General features: G+C 38.7%; 1 protein-coding gene and 1 pseudogene across 1 annotated transcript; one reads left to right on the forward strand and one right to left on the reverse strand.

The window, feature by feature from the left end:
* The window catches only part of LOC132151706 (gastrula zinc finger protein XlCGF49.1-like), a 39,422-nt pseudogene extending 21,358 nt beyond the window's left edge, over positions 1–18,064 (reverse strand).
* On the forward strand, positions 12,203–13,939 carry LOC132098653 (zinc finger MYM-type protein 5-like). Its single transcript, XM_059505127.1, has 2 exons — positions 12,203–12,697; positions 13,206–13,939. The coding sequence occupies exons 1-2, from the start codon at positions 12,436–12,438 to the stop codon at positions 13,937–13,939; spliced, it is 996 nt and encodes a 331-aa protein (XP_059361110.1). The 5' UTR covers positions 12,203–12,435.
* Positions 18,065–19,253: the final 1,189 nt, after the last annotated feature.

Here is a 19,253-nt window from a genome sequence, read left to right on the forward strand (position 1 = left end):
AGAGGGAGACGTGTGCTGCAGTGCTCTGCCGCTGCTCTGTGCAGAGTAGGTTGGTATTCAGTAAGAGCAGTCGTGAGTCAGTGTGTTTTCAGTAGGTTTTGTATTTCAATTTATCATCGTCATGGTAAATTATTGTGTTTGTGGAGCTTGCAAAAACTCCAGCTTGTCAGGACATCGAGTCCACCGGTTTCCTAACAAGAAAAAGGACGGTGCTATCTTTCGTGCCTGGGTGCGGTTTGTGCAGGTGAAGAGACGGGATTTCTCTTCCGCTTCGGCTTCGGAAAACGCGGTCGTGTGTAGCGTTCACTTCAGATCGGAGGATTATCGTCCCGGCGATATGATGGAGTTCAACATGGGATACCGAAGTAAGAACCGAGTGAGACTCATAGCTGGTGTGGTTCCTTCAGTGCACGTAGCTTCGGGTTCTCCCGCCGGCGGGAAACACGGTGGTCACGGATCCGTCAGAGATGCAGCTCGACGAAAACGTGAACTGTGCAACGTAAGTTTTTTTTTTTTTTTACATTTACTAACTAACAAATCAGTCAACATAATGATTTAAATAATGAGAAGCAACGTGGCGTGTATAAGTTGTTGTAAAGTACCGCAGCTACCTTGTTAGGCATAATAACTAATGCTAGTTGCTAGCACAGCTAATTCGTAATTTGTCATGTTTGTTTATAAGGATTTATCAGAAATTGCAAGTAATGAAGTGGGAGATACATCTTCAGCCAGTGCTGCAGTGTTTGTTGCTGACCCAGAGCAAGAGCCTTTCTCTCCACTGGCCCCTCAATCATCTGTGCATCACTTTGGCTCACAGTGTGACCTCAGACCTTCACATCGTTCATCAGGTGGATTAACATTTTACATTAAATATGATGTGCAATGAATGAACTATCCAGTGTCCACAGATCAGCAACTTTAATAACTAGCCTACTAACGTTACAATATTAAATTTCATTTTTTCCAAGAAGCTGTTTTCTTTTATTTGCTTCTAAGAAGAGTCAAGTTACGTTATAGCTCCATCATTGCTCAAAGTAAAAAAATATATTTATGATGTATCATATACATGCTGTTACACAATTGTATAACTGGACTTATTTTTATTCTAGCTGTCCAGGCACAGCCCAAGATGGTCAGTGTGGGGACTCAGACAGAAAGGTTTGAGAAATCAACGTCAACTCCACTGCCCAGTCCTGTGCATACCGATGATGAGTCATCCTCTGTTTTCATGGATAAACCTGGTGATATGTCATGGATCCCAGAGGGGGAAATGACAAGTGATTCATCTGATGAGGAACCACAGCAGGAATCTCACCCTGACCTCAAGTAAGACTTATTTTTCTTTTATTTAAGTTTTTATATGATCAAATTGTGTCAAGTCAAAAATAATGTTTTTCTTTTTTTTTTTTCAGTGCTGCTGATAAGTTCATTGTGTGCCAAAGCCAGTTGATGTCTCTCTTTACTATTTGCCCAGCCTGTTGTGGGGAAACCCAAGGCAATGTTGAGAAGCAGGAGGGAACTTTTGTAAAAATAAAGCAAGTAAGAAACTATTTGTGTTTTCTGGTAGAAAATGATGTTGTAACATAACTTGTATAGTTTGTTTTAATCATTATACTTTGTTGTTTGTATGTTATAGTCATTTTCTGCCTTTCACATACATCTCTTAGGTCTGTGCAGCATGTGGGTATCAGCGTTTTTGGCAGAACCAGCCAATGCTGCATAGCAATATGCCAGCCTGCAACCTATTACTGAGTGGGGCCATCCACTTTTCAGGTTGCATGGCTACCCAGACCAACAGGATGTTGAAGCTGTTTGGGCTTCAGAGCATCAGTGCCAGCACCTTCTTTCGCCATCAGCGCTTGTACACGATTCCAACCATCGTGCAGGCGTGGCAGAATGAGCAGGCAGGGATCATCAGAGATCTGAAAGAGATGAGGGGTGGACTGATCCTGTCTGGTGACTGCAGGTAGCACACTTCAGCTTATATCATTACAATGGAAAACAAGTCTAAACTGGATAATATAGTTTAATGTATTAGTTTTTGTGCTTAACCATATGAATTAAACTGTTTTTGACATTCATAGGTCAGATTCTCCTGGCCATTGTGCAAAATATGGCACATACTCTTTGATTGAGGACAGAAATCAACAAGGTTTTAGATCTTCAACTTGTCCAGGTAAGTTAATATTATCAAACACACATATCACCTGTTTAATGTTACACAGTGAGATGACAAAATATTTTTTATAGAGCTCCGAGGTCCCAAGTAGCAGCTGGTGTGAGTTAGAGGGCCTAAAGCGCAGCATAAGTTTTCTGACTAAGCAACATATGCAAGTGTCAGCCCTGATCACAGACAGAAATCGGCAGGTAAAGAAACGCACATGAATCTTGCCCCTGACTCTATTTACAGCTAAAATCAAATGTTCTTGTAATCAATGTGTTTTTTCAAACATTTCAGGTTGCCAAGTGGGTGCGGGAGGAGTTGTGTCCCAAAGGAACAAGCCATTTCTTTGACATCTGGCATATTGGAAAAAGTATGTATCTTGATGAAGGTAGTTTTGTTTATATCGTCTATAATTACATTTTCCTTTTTAACATTTTGTGTTTCTGTTGTGAAACAGGTCTAGGGAAAGCATTGGATGCTGCTGCAAAGGAGAGGGAGTGTGAAGAACTGAAGCTGTGGAGGCCAGCTGTTATTAACCACCTCTACTGGACTGCCGCTTCCACTCCTAATGGAGATGCAGATGTGATGGAGGCCAAGTGGAAAAGCATGGTCAACCACGTTCAGGACATCCACGAACATGGCACTCCTACGTTTCCCTGCTGTGCACATCCACCTCTGGAGGGCGAAGCAAGGAACAAGGAATGGCTGGAACCAGGTACAAAATACTGTTTATTAGGGATACCCAAGCCGATGCCTATGCTGAGTATCGGATTTGATACTGCCATTTTTGCCAGATCGGGTATCGTATAAGCGCTTTGTGCCGCACTGTATTGGAGCCTTTCATATCATAATACAGTGACTCATTAAACAGCTGTGCTATACATAAACATTTTTTATAGTAGGCTATAAAATAATTGTTTTTTATTAATGTATTTTACAACAATGCAAAGAGCAAAGATTAGGTGTTAAACTTATTGTCTCTTATTTGTTTCCCACTAAATTATTTTTTTTCTTCCCTAAATGTTCAGATTTTTCTAGATTAAATTTTACTGCTGATTTATCCACTAATGTAGTTTATAATAGCATTTTTGTCACAGATTATGATAAATTATTTTTTAGATGTGTTGTTTTTCTTTATAATGAAGTTGTCTGTAAAAAATCCCACCTCATTGTGGTCGTACACTCATGACTCATCTTAAAAACAAAATGTTTGTTTATGCAGGATCAACTGTAGCAGTTAAACTGGAGAGTGTAGCTACTAGAACAGCGCTGGTAAAGGATGTTCGGCAGTTGTCCCCACAGCATCAGACTTTTTCACTGGAGGCATTTCACTCCCTTATCCTGCACTTTGCACCAAAGCACACTGGGTTCTCCTTTCTTGGGATGTACAGCAGGTAAGTGTGTGATGTGAAAGAAAGAATGAGTACTTTCTGAAACTAATGCAGTCTAACACAGCAGCCCAAATTTCATTAAATTTGCAGTAAGCAATGCTTTTTTCCCCCAGTTTTTTACTTCTGGGTTTATTTACATATGCACAACTTGTAATGGGTAAAATGACTTTTTTTTTCTACAGACTTCTCTTGGCAGCCCTACATTTCAACCACAATGGCAGCAGAGAAGTTGCTCGAACCAGTGATGGTGAGGCGTGTTATGCGGTTCGCTACCCAAGGTTCCGCAAAGGTGGCTGGGTAGTCCGTCCTGTTAAGGAAAAGCCATCATATGGTGGGCAGTTTCAGTCAGTTCTTAAATATTAAGCAAGTCAGACCACAAGTTAGCAATGAATGTGATCTACACTTTTGCTTCCTTCTCCCAGCATATGCATCAGCCCTCATGGAATCTCTGAGAGTGGAATACTCCAGGTCACCACAGGCTCTACGAGAACGCAGCACAGTATTGTTTTCCACTACACCTGCTCCCCTTTCCAGATCCCTCCAGAGGATCAACAAGGATGAGGCTGTTGGCGTGTATATAACACAGCATTCACGATTTAACACGTTAACGAAATCTTAGTGTGATACCCGAAAGATTGTTAAATTGTATATATGATCATAAAAAGTTTTATACGACAATTTGTGATTTGTTTGTTTATTTTCTATTGATTGTCAACAAAATTGGGCCATTCAAAACCTTTATAGAGTCCTCCTTCCTCTGGAAACTGTCTTCTAATGGCTGACACAACACATGCAGGTAAGGGCTTCCTGATGTGCCTGCCCAGAATGCCATAGGCCCAGCGGACAACCTGTCGGTATGCAGTGTAGTGGTATTGCCTTGAGACATGGAATAAATGGGAAGTCGTGGCCTAATGGTTAGAGAGTCGGACTCCCAATCGAAAGGTTGTGGGTTCGAGTCCTGGGCCGGCAGGAATTGTGGGTGGGGGGAGTGCATGTACAGTTCTCTCTCCACCTTCAATACCACGACTTAGGTGCCCTTGAGCAAGGCATCGAACCCCCAACTGCTCCCCGGGCGCCGCAGCATAAATGGCTGCCCACTGCTCCGGGTGTGTGCTCACAGTGTGTGTGTGTGTGTTCACTGCTCTGTGTGTGTGCATTTCGGATGGGTTAAATGCAGAGCACAAATTCTGAGTATGGGTCACCATACTTGGCTGAATGTCACTTCACTCACTCACTCAAATATCGATATTGATAGTCTTATACCAATGGCATCAAATAGTGTGATATATGTTTTAGATATCGATGTTTGCGGTATGTGAAAAAAAATGTTTTGGCCTAAAAATCGCGTGAGATCGCTTAGAACATGTCTTTTTAGCTCAAAAGTAATAAATTATCTCTACCATAAACATACCCATGTCTGCTGGCCTGGAGAGGTCCATGCTCCTGTCTGAAGTGCATATAGGCTATCTGTAGTACATATGGGTTCAGACAGCAAGCCTCGAAGCCTGGGTGCAGAGTCAGGCACTGCACATCAAGTCTGGGTGTGACATTTTCCACTAAGGCCCAGTATGCATCCACCTCCCTGCAACACTGACTTTCCTCAGCTTTAAACATTGCCTCGCATTTCCCACACATGCACCTATGGAACAAAAAATTGTATCAGGAATAAAAATATCTCTGTCTCTCGATGAGAAACTGCTAAGTTATATCACGTAACGTAAGTCTGGACGGATATTAATGAGCATGACAAACGCCTGATTAAAGCTTAGTTTCTGTTATTGTAAGTTCCAATACGCCCAGATGACCAATAATATCTTTGCTATTAAATGATATACGATGGTAATAATCTGTACAATATTGTGAGCACAGTTTATATCGTTAGCGAACGTGTATCTATAAGCTAACACTGGTCTCTCACCAAGACACCTGCCCTGTTCTCCTCACACCACAACTCAATTTGTCTCCTCTGACCGTTGTTCTGTCTAACATTAATCCTGGCCTGTCCCTGCTCTCTTGGCAGCCTAGCAGGTTCATAATTGTATGGCTGTGGTCCGTCATACAAGTAAGTATGAACAATTTCCTCAGCGTCTGAAACGTCATTGCGGTCCATTTTTTCCCCCGTTGTTTGAATCGACCGCTCTCCCTCTTGCTACGTCACGCCCATCACGCCCATTTTCAGATGCGGAAGTAAAATTTTAATCACAAAAACGACTCCAGAAGCCACTGTAGCGTATTTATAAAAAATTTTTTAAGAAAATCTAGTTCCTACATTATTTTTCTATACATTGACTCGTTGGGTCTTCTAACCTGCAATATGCTCTTTAAGGAGGGAAAATACTATCCCTCTCCATGTTTTTAATTTTTGTAATGATCCGTGTAATAGTAATTTATTCTATTCAGAGTTTTATTTTTGAACGCACAGTGTTACAACTATTTATTATAATGTGTATTTATCTAAACTAGAAAGATTATTTATACATCAGTTCCGTATTTCATTTTGTACTCCTTTTAAAATGTTTAGTCGCTCTCTGCTCTACCTCATGATGTGTATGTGTATAGACATGGTGTGCGTGTGTAGGTATGTGTGTGTACATGTATATGTATGTATGTATATATATGTATGTATATATGTGTTTACATATATGTGAGTATGTGTGTATATGTAAATAGTAAATGTGGAAATTAACATCAACTAAGATTAATAAATGCTGTAGAAGTATTGTTCTTGCTTTGATCATGTTAACTAAAGTAGTTAACTTACATTAACTAATGGACCATTATTCTAAAGTGCTACCGATTAAGTTTATCATCACTTAATTTTAAGGATTTCTACGGTGCCCGTAAGGTGACTTGTTCGGTTTACTTAGTTTTGTCGTGGTCACGAAATAATAACTCGTGGGAACGTGATAATATGTCGAGGCCACAAGATATTAATTTGTGGGAACGTCATATTAACTCGTGGGAACGTCATATTATGTCGTGGCCACGAGATCATTTTGTCGAGGTAACGACATCATTACGTCGTGGCCTCGAGATGCTATGTTGAGGGAACAACATCCATTTCTCGTGGCCACGACTTCTTATGTTGAAGGAACGACATGTTTTTCTCGTGGCCACGAGTTTAATGCGTAAACAAACCTGCGTGACCATAGCAACCCGGGATTATCAGAGATGGATTCATTCATATTTTATCTTGAATTAAGTAATTATTATATTAACCGTATGCTTTGGCTACCAGGCTGTATTACATGCGATTGTCAGCATTCAAATTAAGTTTATCATAAATAAATATTACATGAAGTGCATAATAAAATATAAAAACTTTTTTTTATCCATCCTACAGTCTTGTAAGTCCATTAATTTATAGTCTTTCCCCCGTAATATGTGTACATTATTATTATTATTATTAGCCTATTATTATTGTGTTTTTTTTTTCGTTTATATTCTTTTTTTTGTTTTTTTGCTTCAACTTCGATCTCTTTACTTAACATTCTGAATACTTTTGTAAATAATAGTTTACTGTAAATGCTCGACATTAACATAAAATGTCATAATGTAAATGCTTAAATTTTATATGTATAAATAATAAAATAATTTCGTAATTCAAAATAAAATATGAATGAATCCATCTCTGATAATCCCAGGTTGCTATGGTCACGCAGGTTTGTTTACGCATTAAACTCGTGGCCATGAGAAAAACATGTCGTTCCTTCAACATAAGAAGTCGTGGCCACGAGAAATGGATGTTGTTCCCTCAACATAGCATCTCGAGGCCATGACATAATGATGTCATTACCTCGACAAAATGATCTTGTGGCCACGACATAATATGACATTCCCACGAGTTAATATGACGTTCCCACAAATTAATATCTCGTGGCCACGACATATTTTCACATTCCCACAAGTTATTATGTCGTGGCCACGACAAAACTAAGTAAACCGAACAAGTCACTTTACGGGCACCGTAGATTTCATAGCTTTTCATAAAACTGTGAACTGATTCTATGCATTTTATTATTTTCTCTTCCCTTTTAGCCAGTTGCAAACAGGACAAGGAAAGCTGAGGAAAGCTGTTCTCTGCATTTCCAAGAGACAAGACTATACCTCCACAGACTAATGTTGTGTTTGTACTAAACCCAGAGCAGCCCTGAATGAATTCCTGCTCATATTCCAACCCCCCCCCCCCCCCTCCCCCCTCTGTTTCTCTCTGTAAAGATAATTTTTACAACAATATAATTTAATATAAATAATATTACTACCTTATTAAATGTTTCTGTAGTTTTTGTCAAATATTTGGAGGTGGATGTGCACACTGGTGGTGTTTGAGGAGATTCATCCTTCTATGTAAAGTGCTTTGAGTGCCCAGAAAAGCGCTATATAAATGTAAGGAATTATTAGTTATTAATAATTAAATATAACCAGTTTCCTCAGTCGATCACAATACTATAGACTGCATTTAAAAAGCTTTGCACAGGCTGTTTAATGCTGATCATGTAGTGCGTGTGTCTTTACACAAAAACTACATGATGTAAATAAAGGTAAGCCTCACACACTCACACACACATTCATATGTATTAACAAAAACAAACCACTGTTTCAAAATGTGTGTTTTCTGCATGAGTGCGTGTAATGTGCATTATAGAACAAAATGTCAAGCATCGTCAAGTTTTTTTTACATTATTTGACTCATTAATTGAATAAAATAGAAAATCTTGAGCGGTGAAGAATTAATCTTTATTTGTCAGGTTTTGTCTTCACAACTACACCACTCTATTCACAGAGAAAGACAGAACTGAAAACTGAAATAAAATGTGTTTCTTGAGGATTTTTTATTTTATTTTATATATATATATATATATATATATATATATATATATATATATATATATATGTGTGTGTGTGTGTGTGTACACATGTATATATTATACTTAAGGAGCTCATTAATTAAACACAATTTCGAACTCATGTCCACAATTTTTTGTGGTCTGTCATTAGTTGTGTCTTAATTTGTCTAATAATTTTTACACAAATAGTATTTTAAAATTACATTTCACAATTATTTATTTTACTCTATAATTAACTATTAATTTATTCCTCATTTTGTCTATTCTGTATTATTCCACCCTTGATATTACATATTCTTCTTGCTATTATTAATCTATTGTTGTTCTGTTATTTATTATGGTATTATTCATATTATACATATAATTTGTGCTATTAAAAATCTATTATATCACGTATGTTATTGTACTCGCTTTTCATATTATTCACTTTACTTCAAGTTGTACTACATATACTTTTTAATATCTATATTTTACTGTGCACTGTATCAGTGCATAATATTTTCATTTTCACTGATCCATAGCCTCATCAGTTACATGTGTTATTATTTGTTGTGGAGTTCATCTGTAGGCTATAGAGTGTTATCAAATGAAAAGCAGACTACAAGTGTGACACTTTTTGATTTGTACATGTTTTATTTAATTTTCTCAGTAATAGCAAATTATTCGTGTTTAAAGACGTATTATTTCGATTTTTTCCCAGTATTTCAAAGGGAATGAGCTGTGGTTTGACCTGAGACACAAGAAAGAAAAAAATGTTGGGATTGAACACAGAGAAAGCAATAAAACAACTACATTTAATTGAATGTACATTCAAATTACATTACATGCATATGTCACAGTTATACTAAATTAACATTAGAATTGTAAACCGAAAATAATCAACGAAATCAACAAGTGAGACAAATGTGAGCTTTCACAATTCCTTACGAAAATTAATAATTTTCCAAACCTAACTAAATAACTGGAGGCAAAGTTTTTTTTTTAACTGCACGTAGATCACAAACCTGAAATCGGTTGATAAATGTGAACGTTATCGTGTTTTTATTCAGAAAAAAAACGATGCTCCCCGTTTACTTCCATATATTTTTGAGGCAGTCTTGCCCTCACTAACATGGCAGACGCGTTGACGTATCGCAGCAACGGCTCAGAGCGGCCAATGAAGCGTCTAGTTATTTATATGTCTATGTTCACAGCCAGGGCCGGCTTTGCCGACAGGCGACACAGGCGGCCGCCTGGGGCGCCATCTGCTGGACGGGGCGCAAAATTGCAGAATAAAAAAAAAAAAAAAAAAAAGTTAATTAAAAGTATGTACAGTCGTGGCCAAAAGTTTTGAGAATTACATAAATATTAGTTTTCAAAAAGTTTGCTGCTAAACTGCTTTTAGATCTTTGTTTCAGTTGTTTCTGTGATGTACTGAAATATAATTACAAGCACTTCATATGTTTCAAAGGCTTTTATCGTACATGACATTTTACATGACATTTATGCAAAGAGTCAGTATTTGCAGTGTTGGCCCTTCTTTTTCAGGACCTCTGCAATTCGACTGGGCATGCTCTCAATCAACTTCTGGGCCAAATCCTGACTGATAGCAACCCATTCTTTCATAATCACTTCTTGGAGTATGTCAGAATTAGTGGGTTTTTGTTTGTCCACCCACCTCTTAAGGATTGACCACAAGTTCTCAATGGGATTAAGATCTGGGGAGTTTCCAGGCCATGGACCCAAAATTTCAACATTCTGGTCCCCGAGCCACTTAGTTATCACTTTTGCCTTATGGCACGGTGCTCCATCGTGCTGGAAAATGCATTGTTCTTCACCAAACTGTTGTTGGATTGTTGGAAGAAGTTGCTGTTGGAGGGTGTTTTGGTACCATTCTTTAATCATGGCTGTGTTTTTGGGCAGAATTGTGAGTGAGCCCACTCCCTTGGATGAGAAGCAACCCCACACATGAATGGTGTCAGGATGCTTTACTGTTGGCATGACACAGGACTGATGGTAGCGCTCACCTTTTCTTCTCTGGACAAGCCTTTTTCCAGATGCCCCAAACAATCGGAAAGGGGCTTCATCGGAGAATATGACTTTGCCCCAGTCCTCAGCAGTCCATTCACTATACTTTCTGCAGAAGATCAATCTGTCCCTGATGTTTTTTTTGGAGAGAAGTGGCTTCTTTGCTGCCCTTCTTGACATTAGGCCATCTTCCAAAAGTCTTCGCCTCACTGTGCGTGCAGATGCGTGCAAATCCTCTTTAGGAGACGATCTTGGTGCTTGCTGGACTTTCTTGGATGCCCTGAAGCCTTCTTTACAAGAATTGAACCTCTTTCCTTGAAGTTCTTGATGATCCTATAAATTGTTGATTTAGGTGCAATCTTAGTAGCCACAATATCCTTGCCTGTGAAGCCATTTTTAGGCAACGCAATGATGGCTGCACGCGTTTCTTTGCAGGTCACCATGGTTAACCATGGAAGAACAATGATTTCAAGCATCACCCTCCTTTTAACATTGTCAAGTCTGCCATTCTAACCCAATCAGCCTGACATAATGATCTCCAGCCTTGTGCTCGTCAACATTCTCACCTGAGTTAACAAGATGATTACTGAAATGATCTCAGCAGGTCCTTTAATGACAGCAATGAAATGCAGTGGAAAGGTTTTTTTGGGATTTAGTTAATTTTCATGGCAAAGAAGGACTATTCAATTCATCTTATCACTCTTCATAACATTCTGGAGTATATGCAAAAATGCTATTATAAAAACTTAAGCAGCAACTTTTCCAATTTCCAATATTTATGTAAGTCTCAAAACTTTTGGCCAAGACTGTATCATATTGTGAAAGCTGCGCACACGCTGTACACTTACTGTGCACTGTCCACACACTGCTTGTATTTGTCCATTTCTTTTACTAGATTTACAATCCTAAAAAACGACTGAGTCACTCTGACAGGCAGCTGTCAAACTCACGCGCGTTGCTCAGCAACCGGGAGTGGCGCGAAAACATCTGACAGCTAGTTATAGCGCTTTAGATGATGGGGTAAAAGCCCCCCTGGCGGTTGTAGGCTATAAATGATCATATATGTATAATCTTTGACTTTTATGATGAAAAGAACACCCAAGCCATCGGGATCGGCTTTCCGAAAAAAAAGGAAGGAGGAGGAAGAAAAACGGGCCCAAAGCAGAGGTAACTTATGTAACGTTAGACTAACTTTATATCATCAAGCTCACAGCCTAACGTTACCCGGAGGAGATAAAGATGAGGATGACCAACAACTTTTTACAGCTTAACAGTAAATAAAATGCATTATTATTATTATTATTATTATTATATCAATTTACCAAAGGAACTTTTTGTGGTAGGCTATGTATGAGCTAACAGCAACAACATGCTGTGTTACAGGCTAGCAGTGGTGTAACTTAATTTGTTAATGTTTATTTATTTTTTTATCGTCAGCCGATAAAACCTGTGCTTCAGGGACCATATTCATATAACATCTAAGGCTAAATGTAGCTCTTAACTGGCTGAGTTAGATGGTGATTATTAACACTAAACAATAGAAAATCAGTCCAGTCTCCCCAGCTGTAAATGTCATTGGCTGTTAAAGTCTTGTGTTGCTTATAATAAATTGACATGTTGATAACACCTAATATTTCATAATGGTCTCAATTACATGTTGATGCATACTGTATGCATTAGTGAGTGTGGTGGGGTGACGGTCTGGGATGGGTGAGTATGAGGCGAGCGGGGGGGGGGGGGGGTATATTACAGTATACTCACTACAAAAAACTAGACTACACCACTGTTACAGCTGTTGATCTCACCAAGCACAGTTCCTTGCTAGATGTTTAAATACACAATACAGTATCTCGCAACTTTTTCCAAATAAATTTACTTTTGAATCATGTCCAGATGCGATGAGACAATATCTGCAGCCACGACAGACATCTGTTGACGCTGCGGCACTGTCTACACCTGCTGGACCTCTAGGTGAAGAATGTAAGCTTTTTTCTGATTTGGAGTATGATTGCAGGACAGATCTTTCATGATTTTTTTTCAATTATTAATAAGAAGGCATACAAATATGAATTTAATATTTGTATTATATCAGAAGAAAGCTGTTACAAGTGGGTGTGTAGCGAAATTTCGACTTCATCCGACACGTCGGGGAGTGAGAATTGCACTGTCTAACACACAGCATGACATTTTACGCCAGTCTCTGTTTCTTGTTTACGCTGTAGCATCTATCCAGCCATCAAGCAGCAGCAGCACATTTACTGAGCTACAATCTCAGCATCAAGAACCAGGTGAGTCGGCTACTTGTTAGGCTATTTGTAACCTACAGTAGAAACAGTCTTTTTCAAATTAAACGGCTTATCACATATATCGATATATGCCATATTAATCTATCTAAATCCACACCTGCTAAATACTCTGAAGACACCCTAACATACACATTTGAAATTGTCTTCTTACTTAAAGATGTTGTATTTCTAATAACTTCTCATTGTCAAATTATGTTGTAAATTTGCATAAAATTATGGACATTAGTTTGTGTGTTCATACTAAATGAACATTCATTGGCATTCATAATGGCATTTTCATCAATAGTTTGGCATAGTAACTACAACTCTATTACTTGAATAAGACATTATCGTGGGTTAAATTTTCCATGTAACCCTAGTGAGTTTACTCATTATAGGACACAGTGAACACCTGAAAACCTGGGTCTTGTATTTGAAGTAAAATCATCACTATTGCATCTACAGATATTTTTAAAGTTGCTCTATGTTTGTGTGTTTAATTTTCTCACAGAAGAAGGACCCAGCACCAGCAGACTCAGTGCTCCAATCCAACAGCCTGAAGACACATCATCAGCTTCAACAGATGTCTGTGAACCTGTACAAGCTGGCCCTGTGGATCCTGCTGACTGGCCACACCAGTTGACTGATGCAGTGAGAACTGAATTAGTTAGTCGAGGACCTTATGAAGTAAAACCAGATTTCACATTCCCTAAAAGTGAGGATGGAAGAAGTTTCCATCACCACTATGTCCACAGGCAGTTAGTGAATGGGGAGAAAATCAAGAGAATGTGGCTGATGTATTCGCCCAAAATGGATAGTTTATACTGTTTCTGTTGCAAGCTCTTCTCCCAGAAAGCATTTAAATTAAGTAGGGATGGGTTTCAATACTGGAAAAACTGTAGTGAGACTCTAAAAATGCATGAGAATAGTCCAGAACACACCAAGAACATGGGATTGTGGAAGGAGCTAGAGAGCCGCATAAGAACAGGCCAAATAATAGACAAAGTGGAAAGGGCACTGATAAATGCAGAAAGAAGACGGTGGCGTGAAGTGCTTACCAGGTTGGTCGCCATCATCCAGTCATTGGCTGAGCGCAACATTGCTCTCAGGGGGACCACTGACAAATTAAATGCACCTAACAATGGCAACTTCCTGAAGGAAGTGGAGCTCATGGCTCAGTTTGATCCTGTCCTAAAGGAGCACGTTGCCATGGTGGAAGGAGGAGCGAACCAAACTTTTGTTTAAAGCGCTATATAAATAAAGGTGACATACATCATACCTTGGAAAAAATATCCAAAATGAAATCATTGACTGCATCAGTGAAAGGATTGTGGAGTCCATTGAGTCTGAAATCATACAGTCAAAATATTTTTCAATAATTTTAGACTGCACTCCAGATTTGAGCCACAAAGAGCAGTTGTCAGTGATTCTGAGAATTGTTTCAATTGAAGGCATTCCACATATAAAAGAGCACTTCCTGGGGTTCCTTGAGGCAGAAGAAACAACTGGAGAAGGCCTTTCAGCCCTAATTTTAGGGAGACTTCAAGAGTTACGCATCCCATTTGAAGACTGCAGGGGGCAGGCATATGATAATGGTGCAAACATGAAGGGGAAGAAGGCAGGTGTTCAAGCAAGACTACAGCAAATAAACCCCCGCGCACTATTTGTGCCATGCGGAGCACACACGGTTAATTTAGTTGTCTCAGATGCAGCAAAGAGCTCTGCAGATGCAACTGGCTACTTTGGCTACCTGCAAAAACTGTTCACTTTGTTTTCTGCTTCCACTAAAAGGTGGTCCTTTCTCCAAAAGCACGTGAACACAACACTTAAGTCCTGGGCAGATACACGATGGGAGAGCCGAATTAACAGTGTGGCGGCTGTAAGGTTTCAGGCTGCCAAAGTTAGAGATGCCCTCATTGAGGTGAGAGACAGCACAGCAGACTCAGTCATAAAAGTAGAAGCACAGTCTCTAGCTGAAGAAGTTGGTTCATACCGCTTCTGCATTTGCACTGTTGTCTGGTATGACATTCTAGTAAAAGTCCAGAATGTCAATAAACTGCTGCAGTCTCCAACCATGCACTTGGATGTTGCTGTGGACCTCCTGAAAAAAGCTGAGGTCTCCCTTGCCAGTTACAGAAGCACTGGTTTTGCTGATGCACAATCCTCTGCAAAAGAATTGTGTGAGGAGATGAATGTAGTTTCTGCCCTAAAGCAGAAGAGGCTCAGAGTGACCAAAATGCAGTTTTACTACGAGGCTCCCGATGAGCAGCTTAGTGATGCACTAAAGAGAGTGGAAGTTTATTTTTTCAATGCAGTTGTTGATGTGTGCATTTCATCTCTAAGAGAGAGAACAGAAATGATGGGTGACATTGCTAGCAAGTTTAGTGTTCTCACAAACTTCCCTGATCTCCAAGCTGATGAGCTTGTGAAGCAAGCTAAATAACTGACCCACACCTTGACCTTTGGAGATAAATCAGACTTAGATGCGGAAGAACTGATTGTGGAGATGCAATATTTTCCAAATTGGCCGAAACCCAAAATAACAACGCTTGAACTGCTGGTGTTTCTTGAGGAGAAAAACCTTAAGGAAGCATATCCCAATCTATGGATAGCACTGAGAATTGCTGTCACCACTCCAGTGACTGTGGCATCTGCTGAGAGAAGCTTCTCCAAACTCAAGCTAATAAAAACATATTTGCGATCCACAATGTATCAGGAACGTCTCAGTGGACTGGCATTAATAAGCATCAATCAGGAAGTGTCAAAAATTTCATTTGATGAAACCATACATGCCTTTGCTGCTAGGAAGTCCAGACAAGTTAAGTTTTGAATGACATTGGAAAGTGTTTGAGTTTGAGATTATCTCTTTGTGTAAATAGCCCACAATTGTAACCCCAATTTTAACCCCAAGTTTTCTACTGTATCCTTCAGGTTGTTGCCGTTAAAGAGTTGTGTGTGCACATTGAAAATAAAAACTGAATAACTACGGAATAACTGTGGAGTTGTTTTTTCCAGGGGGCGGGTTGGGCACTCTCGCCTTGGGCACCAAATAACCTACAGCCGGCCCTGTTCACAGCAGTTCAGTCAGTATACTGTTTGAGTAAACGAATTACTCAGGGATATTGGTTTATTCTGACTCAGAGGGAGTGTCAGCCACATTAAAAAAGTTAACAGTTTGACCCGTTTCACACTGCAAGCGTGAGCGCAGCGCGTATTTTTTTCGGCGTCCATGTTAATCAATGAGTGCAAAAGTGAAAGCACACTTTTGATGGAAAAATAAATATGATTTTACACAAAACTTGTTCAATGCACAGAATAAGCATGCCAAGAGTTTTAACAACAACGACAATGTCTAGTGTTTTAACAATTATGCCAGAAAAGAAAATTAAGTATAACAAATATGTGTTTACCCATTTAAACTTTTTAATTAATCGTTTTGGGTGAAAGTATTGTGTATTGTTAAAAAAACAAATGTTGAAAGAATTATACCCATTGTTTGAAATGGTTATATTTTCTGCCGAACACGCTTTGCAGCCGCTGCTCTGACGCTGTACTTATACGCTTCCAGTATGAATACTCGCGAGAGTCTGCTGCTGCAGTGACGGTGTAGTTGCACGCTCACGCTTGCGGTGTGACCATAGACTGTAAAAAATATGGACAAAGCGTCTGTGACGTCACCCATAGACTTTCTGAAGAACGGGTTTGAAGCCATTTATGGGGGGTATGGGCTGCGCCATCTTGGAAAATCTTGGGAAATCCTAACCCCGCCCACCTTCTGACGCAGTGCTCTGCAAATTCGGTTATCTCTGTGTATATTTTAGGCAACGAAATATGTTCTAAAACACCATACTAACTATTTTCGTTTTCATTAATTAATAAACATTATAGCCACACAAATGTGGTTCAGGCAACGCATATTGATTATATTCAACTACACATAACGTTTGCCTATTTTATGAAAAAACAAAATATAAAACACAAACCTGCCTCTTTTCATTTTAAATATAATATAAAAATATTAAACATTTTATGGTCCAGGCAATATGTGCATTTGTACTAAATAACAGATTTTGCAGTAAACAACATTACAGATCATCTTCGTTGTATTAAAATTTAAAATGACAAAACTCAACCCAGTCTCTTTTTGTTAAATTTCAGTTTTATCAATATTAGCCATTATAAAAGTATAAGTAAAAGGTATAAGAAGCTATACAAATAAAGCAAACAATTCAGTTAAACATACAAAGTCAGCGCTCTAGTCTAACCATACATCGGTAAAAAGTTAAATACCTTATAAAGTTATGAAACTTCCCCTCAGCCAAAACGATTGCCCAGGGAAAATATTATAGATTTACGAGACCAAAAATCGCCCATTAGATATACACAAGATGAATTATATCTCATGTTTAACCACTACAGAGACGCCAGAGTCCGCAGCATTGGCGGCAAACTTTAGAAGGTCTAGCCGAGGAAAGACTGCTTCAGGCGGGGTACATGAACGCCGAGCGCCCGGTCATCGCTGGATCAACTGGATAAAATTTTCATAAATCTTTAAATAAACCACAGATTTGAGCTTTAAACAACTACATTCTCGCCTGAAAACCTCTTAAAACTACATTTCATGATACAGAAACAGTAGTATTATATGTCAACTGTATTAAAAAATGGCGCTTCTTGTTGTCATTCTCCGTGGCGCTGCCTTGTCAGCTGTCAATCAAGCTGTCACTCAAAGTTAACCACACCCTTATTGTCATATATTTTATATCTAAATACGATCTAAACTAACGAGTTAGAAAAAAAAGTCACCCCCCTCACAGTTGTCAGGCACTCGGAAGCTATCGAAAAATACAATAAAAGTCCATGGGACCAACTTGTAAAGACATGAATTTATGCTGTGAAAACGGACATTTTAACATGGGGGCTATGGACATTTGCTCCCTTTTGGGACCTTCCCCTGGCGGATTTTCGATGTATTGCAGTTTTTCGCAATTCCGGGTAGGCTTCATTTTTCAGATCAGAATGTTGCCGCTTGGGTGTGACACAGGGGTAAGTCATTTGTTGTAGACGCGAATCGTTTCAAACTATTCAGTTCGATTTGGTGAACTGGTTCAACCGGTTCAATAAGAAGAACCGGTTAAATCGAAAAATTCGTTCGCGAATCGGACATCACTACTACGGAGCACCTACTTTACATATTGTTGTAAGAACAAACTGTGTAAAATGCTTTCATGTGAAATACAGTGAATTACTGACCTCTCCTCAGAAAACTCAACCCCAGCAGCGTCCGAAAGCTTTGATGACTCGCTCTCTTATCAGACAATGACTTCACAGACAGCGTTTGTTCACGGTTTCTCCCGACAGTGATTCCTTCTTCTTCTTCTTGGATTTTATTTGCGGTTGACACAGAACACAATGGTGTATTTCCGCCACCAACTGGTATGGAGTGTGGATCAAGATGACTTTTTTTTTTTTTTTTTTTTTAATTCTCTCCCACAGATTAGATTCCACAAGAAACTGAAGAATAAAATTATAACACTCATTTCTCGAGTTATTTTGCAGAATATACTTTGGTATAAATTGCATTTTTATTTTTTTTAAATTATGAATTAACAACCTTCTTTCATTCTCATATTTCTGACAATGCATTAAAACATGCTCTACTGATTCCTCTTGCCCACAATAATCACATCTTCCTGTATCATGTTTACCCATTTTATAAAGTGTACTATTTAATCTTGTGTGTCCAACTCTCATCCTTGATATTACAATTTCTTCTCTCCGGTTTTTCCCTGCAATTCTCATCTCTCCCACTTTCCTTTGAATTCTATAGAACCACCGACCTTTTTTCTCCTTGCCCCACTGTTTTTGCCACCTTTCCTTTAGTCTCTTCTTGATAATACTCTTTATTTCATTCTTACTTAAATTAACAATTAAATTAATGTCATTGTTTTTAACTGCTTCTTTTGCTTCTTTATCTGCAATTTCATTTCCTTGGAAACCAACATGTGCAGGCACCCACAAAAATACTACTGTAATCCCCATCATTTGAATTCTGTATATTGTTTGCATTATCTCCATTAAAATATCTGGTCTACTTTCTGAATGACTGTATTGTAAACTAGCCAATGATGAACATGAGTCTGAACATATAACTGATTTCACAGGTCTTATTTCTTCTATCCACTGTATTGCTAATAATAATGCAACCATTTCCCCTGTATAAACAGATAGCTCATCACTGATCCTTTTCCTTATTGATAAATGAAACTCTGGGACAGTAAATGCTACTCCTATCTTGTTGTCTGAACTCTTTGATGCATCTGTGTATATCTGAACATAACTGTAGTACTCATTAATATATGTCTGTACATTATATGAATTACATTCCTCACCCTTGTTTCTCTGTTCTAACAATGTAAAATCAACTATAGCATCTGGAAGTACCCAAGGTTTTATTACTGGTAATGGAACAGTAGGACTAACATTTAATTGATTAATTTTAAGTTCTGTGGCTTTCTGTATCACAGTCCATCCAAAACTTTTAGTTTTCCTCCTCTCT

This window comes from Carassius carassius, chromosome 1 (assembly GCF_963082965.1).
Source record: "Carassius carassius chromosome 1, fCarCar2.1, whole genome shotgun sequence".
NCBI classification, from domain to species: Eukaryota; Metazoa; Chordata; class Actinopteri; order Cypriniformes; family Cyprinidae; genus Carassius; species Carassius carassius.